This window comes from Talaromyces amestolkiae (assembly GCF_001896365.1).
Source record: "Talaromyces amestolkiae strain CIB chromosome Unknown scaffold13.1, whole genome shotgun sequence".
NCBI lineage: Eukaryota > Fungi > Ascomycota > Eurotiomycetes > Eurotiales > Trichocomaceae > Talaromyces > Talaromyces amestolkiae.
Window position 1 is genome coordinate 921,877 of NW_024468049.1, and position 14,947 is coordinate 936,823.

A 14,947-nucleotide genomic window follows, 5' to 3' on the forward strand; every position below is an offset into this window, starting at 1 on the left:
AGCCCCTGTGAACAATGCACTTTGTGGTGGGGGCGTGTGACAGAACAAGTCCTTTCAGGTTGCACTAGCCGCAGTCTTCGGACCAAATCTTTCCAAACAATCGATTTCGTATTTGACCAAGTATTGAGGAAAACGAATGGTAACGCTCAAAATCAAGATTCCAAAGCGGCTGTGACAGCTGAGGAAGGGTGTCTTGGGCGTCTTGTATGTTCCCGACGAATCACAAATTTTGTCGCTAATATCGGTGCCATATCCTTAGCTATTCATCAAATGCCTTTACCATGGTGTCTTCTGCCTTATCTTACATGTAGCAATCCGTCTGACACATGAGCAAGTCCAGTTTTGTGTTACAAGAAGCCGGTGGCAAAAAGAAGACAGATTTCCGTTGCGCAATCATAGCATTCTATTATGTGTCTGCAATATATGGACTTTCATTCTCATTCAATGTTCTGAAACCCCGCTAGACGGGCATCGTGCCATCAATAAGCATCTGCATTCTGCGGAGAAAGGCAGCCTTCAAGAACTTCTGCTACTATAATGGATCCATTCTCTATCGTGGTGGGCACCGTTAGTGTTGCTGATGTGTGTTTACGGCTCSTCAATTTTCTGAAGGATGTTTCTGCTGCTGCTGCAAACGTTCAGCAGGAAATTGACGGCCTTATTAATGAACTGGGTTCACTAGAGACCACTGTCACCTCAGTCGCAGAAGCTTTTGAGGAAGAGACGAACAAATCTACAAAGCCGTTATCTCCTCTGAAAGCGGATAATATCGAACGCCTATGGAAAGAAACCAAAAGAAGCTTGGACGCATGCCGACATACTACCTTGCAACTAGACCAGGTAATACGAGATATATACGGCGATTCGGGATCCAAGGTCACTGGAAAAATAGATAGCTGGACCAAAGAATCCAGACGGCGTAACAAAGCCACCGATCTGCAGCGAATACGTGAGAAGCTCTCCACGGAGAAGCATAATCTTCAGATCTTGCTTACTGGAATCAGCCTGTAGGTACATTGCCCATATCTCAGTCTGTGTGTCTAATATAACTACAGTTATCATCAGAAGTCCTCTCGAGGTACCCTCGAACGCCTATCTAAAGAATTGAGATCATATGATCAAAGCTTCAAGTCGCAGATTGCAAAGTTGGAGGACCAGCTTAGACTCTCCGATGGCAGCGATCCGGATCAGAACGAGCAAGACCTCGAGTCTTTATCTCGGTTCAAGCAATTCCGAAACTCGGTTCGATTCGTCACCACTGCGGTGTGTACCACGACACCGAATGAGTTCTTCGATATCCCGCAACCCGTTAGTAGCGTTTACACGGGGCGAACATGGTTTCTGAAAGAGCTACAGGATATTCTTCTCAAGCAGATGATGGAAATACATGCTCAAAAGCAATTGCGTTTTGTAGTATACGGCATTGGAGGATCGGGGAAGACTCAATTTTGTTCCAAATTTGCCGAGCAAAATCGAGAAAGGTATGTCCATGCTTTGTTCGGTATCTTAAGACTCAATGCGGAAAAAGGGTTTGCTAACCTTTGTCCCTTTCGGAATGTCGACAAAAAAAAGCTTTTGGGGAATCTTCTGGATTGATGCCAGTACTCGCGAACGAGCCAAACAGACCTACGCCGAGATTGGGAAACATGGACACGTTGATCCTAATCAGACAGCTGCCATGCATTGGCTTTCAAATCGCGAAGAACGGTGGCTTCTCCTTATTGACAATGCCGATGATCCTCATATCGAATTGCAAGAATACTTCCCCAAAGGCGACAGAGGCTACATCATCATCACAACGCGAAACCCAGCCCATAAGGTGTACGGTAACGTCGGGCCAGGCTATTTCGAGTTCCAGGGTATGGAACATGATGACGCCAGTGCTCTTTTACTACGAACGGCACAATTGGCCCAGCCTTGGGATGTTGATTCCTCCACGTGGGCTACTAAAATCACAAAACAGCTTGGTTTTCTTGCTCTCGCTGTCATTCATGCTGGGGCCGCAATCTGTTCTGGACTATGCACTCTCAAGGATTATCTGACTTTTTATGATAAGGACTGGGAGAGAATACGTCGTATACGAAAGTTGTCCTTTAACTCTGGAAGTGAGGACAAGCAATATATGAGCGCACTCGCGACATACGAAGTTTCTTATACTTGGATCGAGAAGAAAGAGACTGAGGCTTCGAAAGATGCCATCCAATTGCTGAAGATGTTTTCTTTCTTCTACTATAAGAATATACCGTTCGACATTCTAAGAAGAGCGATCGTCAATTGTGAGATCGAAAAGGTTCAACAGCAACAGAGAAACCAAGAAGAGCGAGAATGGCCGTTAACTTGGCATCAGCGTTACCGTAATATACGTCTTCTCGTACTAGGCTTCATGATGAGAGAGCGTGGTCCTCCTGTATTGCCGCATATCGTACGAGATGGCCGTGAATCTGGATTCTTTGACGAAGTCAGAGTGCGATATGCACTGAGAGAACTTGTCCAAATGTCGCTGATCACGTATCACGAATCCAGCGATAGTTACTCCATGCACCCTTTGGTTCACAAATGGGCGCGAGAGAGACCCGAAATGACATTTTCAGATCAGGCTGTATGGGCTGAAGCTGCAAATTTGACGCTGGCCCACTCGATCCTCCTGCCGCCCTTGGGTGTGACTGAGGCTGACGAGGTCTTCCGCAGAGATATCTTACCGCATATCGATCATGCACGCAGCTGCCAACAAGCTATAGTTCATAAAATTACCGAAAATAGGAAGCGACGCTGGTTTGGAGTCGTACAATGGCCCGGTGCAGGTTCAATGTTTGGCCCAACACAAGCCACACTATACGCAAAATTTAGCCTTGTCTTTGCGCAAAACGGGCGGTGGAATGACGCCGAAATACTTCAGTTGGCAGTCAAAAAGTATACCGACAGCGTTTTGGGATTGGATCAAGCAGTCAGTCGGCGTATAACGTTAGCATTGGCACTTACCTACTGGAGTCAAGGCCGGGGCGATGAAGCGGCAGATTTACAGGAAACCGTCCTGCAGGCATGTATGTCATCGTTAGGACCCAATAGTGGCGAAACTCTGACAACGATGGATCTTCTGGGGCAAGCCAGATGGCAACAAGGAAGATATAGTGAAGCTAGAATGCTTCAACAGCATGCAGTCGATGGCCTCATCAAATTAAGAGGCCTGATGCATGAGGATACCCTTAGCGCTATGGGTAGCCTTGGGAGAACGATTGCCAAATTCTACGACAATGAGAGCCTGGAGGAAGCCAGACGGATGCTGACAACCGCTTTTGACGGGATGAGCGAAATCCTAGGCCCAACACACCTGAAGACATTGACCGTCAAGGAGGATCTGGCTCTGCTTGCTCTACAGTTAGAGGTAGAGGAGCAGTTACCATTAGCTGAAAAGATGGAGCAAGAAGTCCTTGATTGTCGCATGGTAAAATTGGGTAAAGAGAACCCATACACGCTACTCGCCATGGCGCAGTTGGCCAGAATCAAAACTGCATTAGGTCAGCATGATGAGGCAAAAACACTCGTTTGCAGCGCCTTGGAGGTTGCGGATCGTAATCTAGGCGAAAGACATATTGGAACCTTAATGGGAAGGACGGTACTGGGAATAATATTGATCAATCAACAGAAGTTGAAAGAGGCCGAGAGAACGCTGTGTATTGTGATCGAAAACCAGCGTCATCTTTCACAACATAGAGGCGACTTTCATCCGGATAGGTTGGGCGCCATGATTGAGCTTGCTAGATGCTATGAATTGCAAAATGAGTTCGATGAAAGCATCCGGCTTTGCGATGAAATAATTGAGGGGCTTCGGACTATAAGTCTGAAGCAGCATCCTCTTGAAAGGAAAATGCAGCTACAAAAGTCCAAGTTGCTTGAGCTTAAGCGCGGACTCAAGGGGAGGAACAATGCCAACCAAAGCGGCGATGCAAATCAATAAGGGTTGGTTTATTTGATAGTTTCTTCTAATTCATCTAATCTAATCAGATGATAACAGCATATATCTGTGATATACGACAACGAATTACGTCTCAGGGAGTCACCCAAACTACTATGATGGGTGCCCTTTATAGCACATGAGAGACAGAGCTGAGGTGAGGTGGAAGTGTAAGAGCAGTGGCAGATGTCGTAGAAGCCGTAACCCTAGTCATGCAACCAAAATAGGAAGGCGCGTCTCGCTTGTCAAGCTGGGAAGAATTCGGCACGTGGCATAGTCTGAATATGATTGTGCATGCTACAATCGAAACCTTTCAAAGGACTTCAACAGCGGGCGATATTTCCTTGAACTGAGAAGCGAACTATGCTTCTCCACACAATTAATTGTCTATCCCGCTTAGATCAAAAGAGACGAACCTAGCTAGCCCCTTGTATTACTATTGGCGAGTCAATGGCGACTTGTCAAAAACGGGTCTCCCAACACAAACCAGCTGTCGGTCGCCTATTCTGGGCTTTGATTCTGAGGCCTGGACTTTGTTCTCCCCATTCTGGGATGATCATTATGAAACTTGAAACGATTCCATGCCAAAAGCGTCTGCTCAGTATGGAGTATCAGTACGGAAGAGCGTGCACAGCGTAAATCGAGTTCAGCCATTGGTCGCCTAATAGACGGGGCATCCCACGTAAGTAGCTGCATTAGCGGCAGACCCGGTGTTTGAGACTTTGAAGTTGTGGGCGACCGTTGGACTATTGCTTCAGGGCCCCCAGCCACATTTTTCTTTTTGTGTGCGCGGATGCGTATGTGACTATGTGTGCGAGAACAGAACAGAAACAACTGGTAGTGCCAGTTATAATTGATGAGATATTAATCAATTCTCGAGTGGGGACTGGCAGGAAGAAGTTAGAACACAGTCCGTGACCAACATGCATGAACCGATTGCACCAGTGCAAGTGATTGGTCGGCCTGTTTGATATTTTCCCGCCAAGTGTATAGGTCGAGTCGGGATAATTGCTGCTTTGCTGATCAATCAACAATGAATTGTGAAGTATCCCGTAAGGGGACGTACTTTAAGTAAGCCAAGGCTTGAACATGTGAAAGTGTTCTACTCCGGATGGACTCCGTACATACTCTCGGCACAATCCGAGTCTGCGCTGACTTGCATACGGTCCGTACGGATTAGTATGCATGTATCGAATTATTCAATAATTGTCCTGTAGGGTTGATGTTCGTCCTGCAAGCACAGAATGCCAATGTCCTAATACTCCGTCTTTGATACACAATACTCCGCCGGTTGCACATACGACCCGTGGGTGTGGACTGAATGCTCCGAGACCATCCAGCGGGAACCGAGATAAGCCTACCAGACGGAAATGAAATTGAGCTCCAAGCTGACACGCCACTGGAACTGCATCCTGCAGATGTAAGACGATTGTCAGACAGTCTGATAGGAATCCTATCAACGTAAAGCATCAACATGAACAGTTCTATCTTCTGTACGAAAGGATTACTCCTACCACCTCCGTACATAGTAAGTAATGCAAGTGGAGACAGCCGCTGTCCCGCGCTGCGCTAGTCTTGAAGTGGACTAGAACAGAGTGCCCCTGGCTCTTGCCATTCCCTCTTTCCCTCAGTGCACGCTGCACGGATGGCTCCTGCTGTTTTACCTTCACCAGACCGCGCTACCGGGCCACGCCTGCCTGTTCCAGCGCTCTCCCCTGGCTGCATCCTTCCCTCTGTCCAAAAAATAAACCGTCGACTTCTCTCCTCTTCACTCTGCTCTCCATGTCGTGTCGAGCTCTGGCTAAGAGTTTGTTCTACGTGCATTGCATACACACGCTCTGAAATAACGAAGTCTCTACACGGTCCGCTTACTCAGACCGACTGCACCTTTCTTTTTGCTGGTACTTTCACGGGAGCAACCGCGGATAAGGGGTAAAACCATCCGATTACCACACCAGCTACTCGACAAACAACACAATAATAATATTCACCGCGCGAGCTCGACAGCCCAAAACCCGTGGCTGCAACCGCGCAGGACGCTCTCTCTCGATTCAGTCTTTTTTTGGTCGCAAATTTCTGCTTTTTGTTTCTACATTCCTTATGAAATCACCCTTCGCCCACGTGTCGTATCTTATCACTCGATTTGGAGGAGATCGCTCCGATTGACCGTCTTTTGTGCATCGCCGTCTTTTTGTCGCCCGCCAACTGGCTTCGGCCCACGGAGGAGTTTTGAATTTTAGACAGAGAAACAACACAAGCGACTACCGCAGTCATGACGATATCTCCGCCGGGGTCACCAGCGGCTCCAACGCCGACAACACGGCCCATGAGTGCCATTATTCGCCCTCCGAGGAGTTTTAGTCGCATGAGTACAGGAAGCAGGCACGGTGACAGTCGCGCCTCGGATGAGGAGAGCAAGACAGCTGTCAAAGTTGGTATGTACTTGAAACAACACACTTCACCCGCTGCGCCTCGATCGCATAACTGATCTCTGTTACCTCTTTAGCTGTCCGTGTGCGGCCACCATTGAGACCAACCGACCCCGGGTACGAATTGATTCCGCAGCGATTCCAGCGACCGATGGTCCATGTGACTTCGCCTACCAGTCTCGCCGTCGATGTTCCCCAAGGACGCAAGCTGTTTGTCTTCGATCGTGTTTTTCCGGAGACTGTAGACCAAGAAGGAATTTGGGAATATCTCAGCGACAGTGTGAACTCTTTCACCCAAGGCTACAATGTCTCGATTCTCGCCTATGGCCAGTCTGGTGCGGGTAAATCATACACGATGGGAACATCGGGTCCTGGTGAACAAAATGACACTCATGCTATGGGTAAGATAACCGGGAAACAAGCGAAGAATGTTTTGGGCTAATGGGTGTTTGAATAGGAATCATTCCTCGAGCGGCGCAGCTCTTATTCGAGAAACTAGACACCCCCAAACATAGCCGAACACAGTCCTCTGGTCTTCGCACACCCGCTCGATATTCTATGAGCTCACCGCAAATCTTCAACAGAAATCCTGTGGACAAGACCTGGCAGCTGAAGGCAACCTACGTTGAAGTGCGTCCTCCTTTGTACCTACATCCTTGTTTATCTTTACTGACATATACCAGATTTACAACGAACAACTCCGAGATCTACTTCTTCCGGATACAACACCCGTTGGAGATCGCAGCACTGTTACGATTCGTGAAGATGCTAAAGGCAGAATTATCTTGACTGGCCTTCATCAAGTAGAAATCAACTCCTTCGATGACTTGATCGGCGCCCTCAACTTTGGTTCAAGCATTCGCCAAACCGACGCCACCGCGATCAATGCGAAATCTTCCCGTTCCCATGCCGTGTTTAGTTTGAACTTGGTACAACGCAAGTCGCCCGCACAAACTTTGACAGCAAAGGAGAAGCGCATGTCTGTTCCCGTAGAGGCGTTATCGTCCTCGGACGCAGTAATTACTGTGGATAGCAAACTTCATTTTGTGGATCTTGCCGGAAGCGAACGTCTCAAGAATACTGGTGCTTCTGGCGAGAGAGCCAAGGAAGGTATCTCCATCAATGCTGGGTTGGCTAGTCTCGGCAAGGTTATCTCGCAGCTGTCGTCTCGACAGTCCGGTGCTCATGTTTCATACCGTGATTCCAAATTGACTCGTTTGCTTCAAGACTCACTCGGTGGAACTGCCATTACCTACATGGTTGCTTGCGTTACTCCTGCCGAGTTCCACTTGAGCGAAACCTTGAACACCGTCCAGTATGCCCAAAGAGCTAGAGCTATTCAGAGCAAGCCTCGCATCCAGCAGATCACAGATGAAAGCGACAAGCAAGCCGTCATCGAACGTCTCAAGGCCGAAATTGCATTCTTGCGTCAACAGATCCGAAATTCCGAGGCCGGAGACAGGAAGAGCGCTGTACAGCCCGAGCGAAGCGAACGTTCCAGCGATCGGGAAATGGAACTACAGAACCATTTGCTGGATATGCAGGAGAGCTACACTTCGCTGAGCCAACGTCACGCGAAGCTCATCTCGGAACTTAGTAAAGCCTCAGACCTTCAAACAGAAGACCCTGATGAACTCGCGGCCGCTATTGAAAACAGCTCGATTGAGAGACTGAAACGCTCTCATTCTTTTGCCGAGTCTGTGGAGCAAGTTGTCTTGGAATACGAGAAGACCATTCAGAGCCTAGAGTCATCTCTTTCAAATACTCGATCCTCTTTGTCGAACACCGAAAGCTCTTTGCTCGAACGCGAGAGCAAGTGCGCATACATGGAGACTCTCAATGCACAATTGCAGACGAGAGTACAGAAGTTGATGGAGCGTGAGAACAGCACCGAACACTATCTGCATGATCTTGAATCCAAGCTCGATGGTCATTCTACCGGAGAAGAGAAGAATTCTGCTCTTGTCAACGAGTTGCGTAAAGAAATCGCACGTGCTCGTGAAAACGAGGCCGGATGTGAAGACTATATTTCGACCCTGGAAGAACGACTAGCCGAAGCTGATCAGGATATGGAGTTGATGCAACGCGAGATCAACAGACTCGAACACGTCATTGACCGCCAGCGGAACCTGGGCAAACTGGATAACCTTCTATATGAACTTGACCACATTCAACAGAATGGCAACAAATCTCAAGTTCGCGAATCTAAGCCTCCAGCAGTCAAGGACATGCGAACAAACCGAGCTCGCGGCAATACACTCGACATCTTGACAGAAGCAGTGGAGACTGCTATTCCCGAAGACGACGACGAGGATTTGGGCGAGGATGCTGCAGGACATGTATTGTCCGAAGAGACCAGAGAACTAGACACTACCTCTGTCGCAGATGACGTTGATGCCGTTGAAGCTGTTGAAGAGGATATTTCCCAAGACAAGGAAGCGGTCGAGGAGCATAGCCAGAGCCCTGCTCAGTCAAAGTTCGTCGCTGAGAAACTGGAAAACATCACCCAAGAATTGCTGGATCTTCGCGTACAGCACGAGACCACTCAGAATGAATACGATCTTCTTGCTGCTAAATATGACGAGGCGTTGCGAGCCATGGCCGAGATGCAGGACCAGATTGACTTCAGTCGTCACCCCGCAGGACCCTTGAATGTCGACACTCCCGTCGACAGTTCCTCCCGACCACAATCTTTTTTAGAGAGCATCAAGACGGAGGAAACCAAAACTGGCGGTCAACATTCATCTTCTCGTTCGCTCTCTTCGGAGTTGTCCTCGGTCGAGCAGTCGGGGATCTCGCAGGATACGTTTGATACCACTGTCATGTCAACACAGGATGACGTACCTATTGCCAACGGTAGTTCCCCACAGTCTGAAGAAGAAGTCAAGAATTTGCGCCAGCTTCTTCGTGAGCATGAGGAGGGCATGAATCTTGTTGCTCAGAAATATGCTCAATTGGAAGCCGAGCATGACGAGACTCTCATACTTGTAGAGCAACTAAAGACCGACCTCCACAAGTCTCGAACACCTCAGTCCCCGACAACCCCCAGCCCAGGAGGTGCCTCGGTCATTCGTAGAATGACTAGCCAAAACCTTATGTCGACTGTGGATCGTGCCCATAGATCTCTTGCAGCACTACGAAACATTGCCTCGGAAGAGTTTGAACAGCGACCAGAAACAATGCAAAACTTCGAGCAAAATTTGAATGCAGCCATGCATGAGCTCCATATTCGAATGGAGCGTATTCAAGCGTTGGAGGTCGAAAATACCAACGTCAAGAAGGAAATGGAAATGAAAGCCACAATCATCTCCGGTTTGACACGAGAGCGGTCGAGTTTGCAAGGCGCCAAGCCTATGGACATGGCGATGGTCTCTCAAATGCGTGACCAGATCTTCCAACAGGAGAGTCAAATGAGAGAAATGCAGGAAGCACACGACAGCCGGGAGCAAGAGCTTCGTGCTGAAATCGAGAAGCTCAGCGCAGAATTATCATCTCTTGGCAATACCGATGCTTCAGAAACTCCTCTTGCCAATGGTAGTATGTTGTCAGAAGATTCTCTGGCCCGTGTTGCACAATTGGAGACTGAACTTGCTCAATGGAAAGATAGACATCAGACTGCCATCGAGGCATTGGAGGCGTCTGAACAGAAATTACAGGAAACTTCGGCTGAATTATCAGCTGCACTCGCTACAATTGATGCAATCCGAGCGGAGCATGCCGTTTCTTTAGAATCAGCAACCAAGGAAAAGGCCGCGCTCCTTCAAGAACGCGAAGAGGAGAGGAAAGAACAAGAAAATTATGTTGCCAGCTTGCAGTCGGAGATTGACAAGCACAAATCCACTATTTCAACACATCTAACCGCGATCGCCGAGCTCGAGGCATCCCATTCTGCTATTCATGACCAACTGACACGCCTTGCCTCCACCAAGGAAGCAAACGATGCTAATTCTGCCGTTTACCAATCACGAATCGCTGAACTTGAGGATGAATTAGACTCCCACAGAGCCCTCGTTGACAGTCACGACAGGGATTTGGCTACTCTACGGGAGACTCACGCACAACAGTTGTCAGAATTGGAGAGCAGATCTACCGCTGTTGACTCTGCCAAAGCTGATCATGACTCTTTCATTACCCAGCTCAACGCACAACATGCGGAGACCCTCTCAACTCTACGATCCGAAATTGCTGGCTCGAAGCAGGATTTGACTGGATTGCTGAACTCGATCTCTCGGGTCCTTGAGACCGAGGTCACTCCTGTGACAGTAGGCGATCAGCTGGAAGACCTGGTCTCGGAGAAGCGTACCCTCGAAAGCAAATACGCTGATCTTATCGATGCAAACGAAGACCTTCAGAAACAACTCGAAACCAAGGGAGCCACTGCAGATGAGCCGAATGCATCGAATGAGGAGCATGAGGCCAAGATAACTGAGCTTGCAACTTTAGTTGCTACCCTTGAGGATAAGTTGAAGGAGAAGGAGGAGCTTGTTAAGAAGAAGGATGTCACTATTGAAGAAATTACGGCTGAGAAGCAAAAGAGTGTTCGTTTGGTAGAGGAGCTTGAAGAGCAGATTACGAATACCTTCGACCAGCACCACAATCGTCTTTCTGTCATCCAAAACGAACGTCTGCAGGCTCTTGACGACGCAAACGCCAAGGTCGCAAGTCTCGAACGAGATGTTGAGACGTACCAAGTTCGTATTGAGCAGCTCGAGGTAAGATATCCATCGACGGCATTTTTGAGTACACTACAGATTACTAAATTGTCACAGCTCCAAATCAAGAACAGCGGAACCGAGATGTCCATTGATCGCACCAACTCTCTCTCATCTATTCGCAAGAGTACATCTACAACATCCCTTCCATCTCCTCCMCCCGCCATTCCTCTCCCACCTTTGCCCAATATCGCTTCTGCAACTGCTGGAAACACCAACAGCATGTCTCCTCCCAGCTCTCGTCACGCCAGTCGGGAATTGGTCAGCACTCAATTGATGGAGGACCAAGAAGCTCGTATCAAGACTATTGAAAAGCATCTTTATGCCGAGAAGCAACTCACAGCGACATTGGAAGAGGCTCTCGGAGATCTTGAGGCTCAGAGCAACAAAATCAAGGCCGACATGGAAGCCTGGAAAAAGAAGGCTTGGCAATATGAAGATGAGCTTCAAACCCTCCGAAAAGAGCGCAATTCCACTCGCCTATCGTTGCAAGCTGTCGAGGAAGAGCGCAGTGCTCGTCGCGAAGCCGAGGCTGCTCGTGCCCAACTGGAGGAGCGCATGAATGCCATCAACAAGAAGAAGAAGAAGAGCACCCTCAACTGCTTCTAATTCAACAGTAACCGTGTATCTTACCTCAGCAGCGGAGCCTGCTTTGTGCTTATTTTCTCTACGATTCTCACCCCACCTTTATCAACTTACCTTTACTTCTATCACTATCCCATTCTTTACGATATTATCTGTACGAACACAACGGGCTCCTGAAGTCTGATGTACATGCCCTTTTTTTATTGCTACTATTTCCTTCTCTGACCAACTGTATTTTTTTTCTCTTCTTCCCCATACATACCCCCATTCGCCATTCTCAAATGCTTCCAGAATTGAATTGTCATGAGATCTTATCGGAAAATATGTTTTGCCTCTTTTTTTTTTTTCTGCTTTTTTGAATGCGACTGTACTTATTTTTCTTTCCTTTTCGTTTGTATCTCTTTTCAATCCTTCGCCATTCTGCACAAATGACGACCATTGATGATATTGGCGGAGTAGTTCTCTTCTGTGGGAGTGTGTCAATAAATTGTGATTAATACTTGACGGTGCACCTTTTATCATAGATTTCGATTTGATTGTAAACGTCGGTCAATACACTTCCTTTTCGTATGTCTCCTTCTTTAGATGTAAACGACTTTTAATAAAGGGGTATCACTGCCCTACCAAGCTTCTACTTGACAAAATCATCGACACGAGCAGATCTATCGCCGGACACTTACCTATGATAGTACATGTCATGTACATCCTTTACAACGCGACTAATGTAGAAATTGGTGCTGCTCAAATGCAGAATCCGTCCAATCGCGGCGTGTATGCGCAGGAGCGTAGACGAAGGCGGCTCAATGGATCCATCAGCTGGGAACACAAGGGTTCTGGTAACTGGAATACCGGGAGATACACGCCGGTATCGAAGCCAATGTACGTCTATGCTGTAGGTATGTGGAGGAGACCCCTGGAGTCGTTCAAACTTCAGCTTGAAGTTAGTGAATAAACCAAAAAGGTTGTTAGTCAATGTTATTGCGTTCGCGCGGAGGTCGGTGCTGCTGGAACCACTGATGAGGTTGATGGCGAGGGGTGTCGAATATTCTGAGGATCCTGAGTGGGCTAGCTTAATCTCTGGTTGATAGAGTCTATCAGGTTATTAAATCTAGGAGAATTTTTCAAATCGGCTTACGATTCCCTGGTCTGAATCCTGTAGACTTCGCTCGGTGTAATTATTCCCGGTTGAATTGCATCGGCTACCCGCTAGCTGTATATAGTATGTACACTTTTGAACCATAGTGCCTCGAGCTATATTACACTTTTCCATTCCCATACTTACAATTTAGATTTCAAATGCGCATCATTGAAATTAGATTTAATTTAGTAGAGAGAACAGTAAGAGAAGGTGTCTAAATATCGAATTTCATGCAACAAACACGATGTCTATTATGTGAGACTAGCGCATAGTACCCCGGAATAAAGAGATTGCGATCTCCACTTTTCCATTTTCCCAAACCAGCAAAGGCGGGGGAAAAAAAGAAATGTCCACCACTGGCACTTAGCAAGCAGACGAACAATTAATCTTGGGCTGATTTAATTATCCACGCAATATCGTCGCTCTAATCGATTGTCTCTGATCGGACTCAGGAGTAAAATCATGCAACAGGGTCCGAAACTCAGTGCTATGAAAGTTGCATGGTGTTAAACTTTTTCATCGGGCTAAGTAGGAGTCTAGCCAGTCTTCAGCTCGGACTCGAAACTTAGATCAGGAGTACAAGGGGAAAAGGAGCCGATTTTGATGGAGTATAAAATGGCTCATCTATCGACATCATAAACGTGTAGATCTTACTATCCTCCATCAATGATAGCGATGGTAATCTGGCCCAGCTAGAATTACTGGTATGAGCATGCGATAATCTCCACAACATGCTTCCGGTGATCTGGCTAGTGCTGAAAAGGTCACGGACATCCAAAGTTCAGCTGTGGAGTCCCCGGACTAGGAAATCCTTCTGAGTGGCACTTCCAGCGTCTATATCGAGCTAGAGCATATATTGAGTTTGAGAAAGCTCGTAGCAGCGCATGTAATTCGCGAGTCAGGCTAATGGACGTTCTGGGTGTCTATGCGCTGCCTCCTCGAGCCAACACTTTCTCTCCCTCATTGGTGCAGTATCCCAGAAAACCTTGGAACTTGGCAAACTCGCGTAGTCCGACCATTGGCTCTTGCTGGACTTTTTGCCTTTTCCACTGTCTCAGTCACCCCAGAGCCAACGATTCTTGGTAACTTCTATAGTGTGCGGGACTTTCCATTTGCCGCTATGCGTCCCCCCCGGATAGAGGGAATCTTGGGGTTCGTATCTTTTAATGGCTGTTTTGCCGCACTGTATGCGTTTCAAGGACTTTTACTCCAAAAACGTGCAACGAGTACATATATGTCGCATCTTTAATTCAAGGATTATACATGTATAATATGTGACGACTCTCTTACACTAGATACAACAACTATCACACCCCGACAATGTCGGCCTCAACGCTTCCGACATATTTCGAACACAGCTGGGCCATCCTCAGCAGCATCGGCATAGCGAATGTATTGTTCGGCCTGACGGTCATCGGCATCACCAATCTATCGCAAATATCGCTTCATCCGGTCATTGTTTCGGCGGCGGGCGCGATTGCGAACGGGCTGTGTTACTATGCTTTCTATGCCGATTACTCTAGGACGCCGACTGCGGTAGCGTCCGCATTTGCAGACATGACATGGCTGGTAAGGTCTATTGTTTCCCAAAGGAAAAGGGATATATACTTACTTGCGCTATAACAGGTCCAAGAAGTCGGCTTGACGTTCTACAGCTACCTCATCCTCATCCGTGTACTACAAGATCGCCACCGCATCATCTTTATGTCTCTTTTCTGGGTGTTTGTCGTCGCCGCAACAGTTGTGAGGTGTTTCATTGCAGCCACAAGAGTGAAGTCCATCCTAGACCCGTCCCTGAGCCTCCAATCGACCATCGATCACCTTCATATCGGATACTTCTCCCTAATAGCAGTCATTGAATGTCTAAGTTCCTTCTTCCTCCTTCGGAAATTTGCCCAGGCGCATAGAGCGTCGCAGGATGTGTTTTCCAAATCGGGATTGTTCAGCTATCTGTTAAGAAGCACGGAGATTCGTCTGGCCACATTGGCGCTGATTGGGGTATCGCGGGCGATTACATATTCGTCACAGTCGGCGGCGCAGAGTGCAACCTCTGTTGCTAGCCAGATTGACCGGTTTGTATACACAATGGAAACAATGTTTCCCGTAATGCTATTGTAAGCATCCATCCCCC

The 14,947-nt window shown here is 47.7% G+C and overlaps 3 protein-coding genes across 3 annotated transcripts; all 3 read left to right on the top strand.

Moving 5' to 3' along the window:
* Positions 1 to 537: 537 nt before the first annotated feature.
* BHQ10_006974 (uncharacterized protein) lies at positions 538 to 3,955 on the top strand (the record flags this gene model as incomplete). The annotated part of the gene is made up of 3 exons (XM_040879618.1): positions 538 to 1,007; positions 1,056 to 1,481; positions 1,603 to 3,955. The coding sequence occupies 3 exons, from the start codon at positions 538 to 540 to the stop codon at positions 3,953 to 3,955; spliced, it is 3,249 nt and encodes a 1,082-aa protein (XP_040735478.1).
* A 2,269-nt stretch (positions 3,956 to 6,224) lies between these two features.
* BHQ10_006975 (uncharacterized protein) lies at positions 6,225 to 11,702 on the top strand (the record flags this gene model as incomplete). The annotated part of the gene is made up of 5 exons (XM_040879619.1): positions 6,225 to 6,387; positions 6,459 to 6,782; positions 6,839 to 7,011; positions 7,065 to 11,093; positions 11,151 to 11,702. 5 exons carry the CDS (start codon positions 6,225 to 6,227, stop codon positions 11,700 to 11,702), a joined length of 5,241 nt encoding a protein of 1,746 aa, XP_040735479.1.
* Positions 11,703 to 14,136: 2,434 nt separating this feature from the next.
* BHQ10_006976 (uncharacterized protein) lies at positions 14,137 to 14,934 on the top strand (the record flags this gene model as incomplete). Its single annotated transcript, XM_040879620.1, has 2 exons — positions 14,137 to 14,385; positions 14,443 to 14,934. 2 exons carry the CDS (start codon positions 14,137 to 14,139, stop codon positions 14,932 to 14,934), a joined length of 741 nt encoding a protein of 246 aa, XP_040735480.1.
* Positions 14,935 to 14,947: the final 13 nt, after the last annotated feature.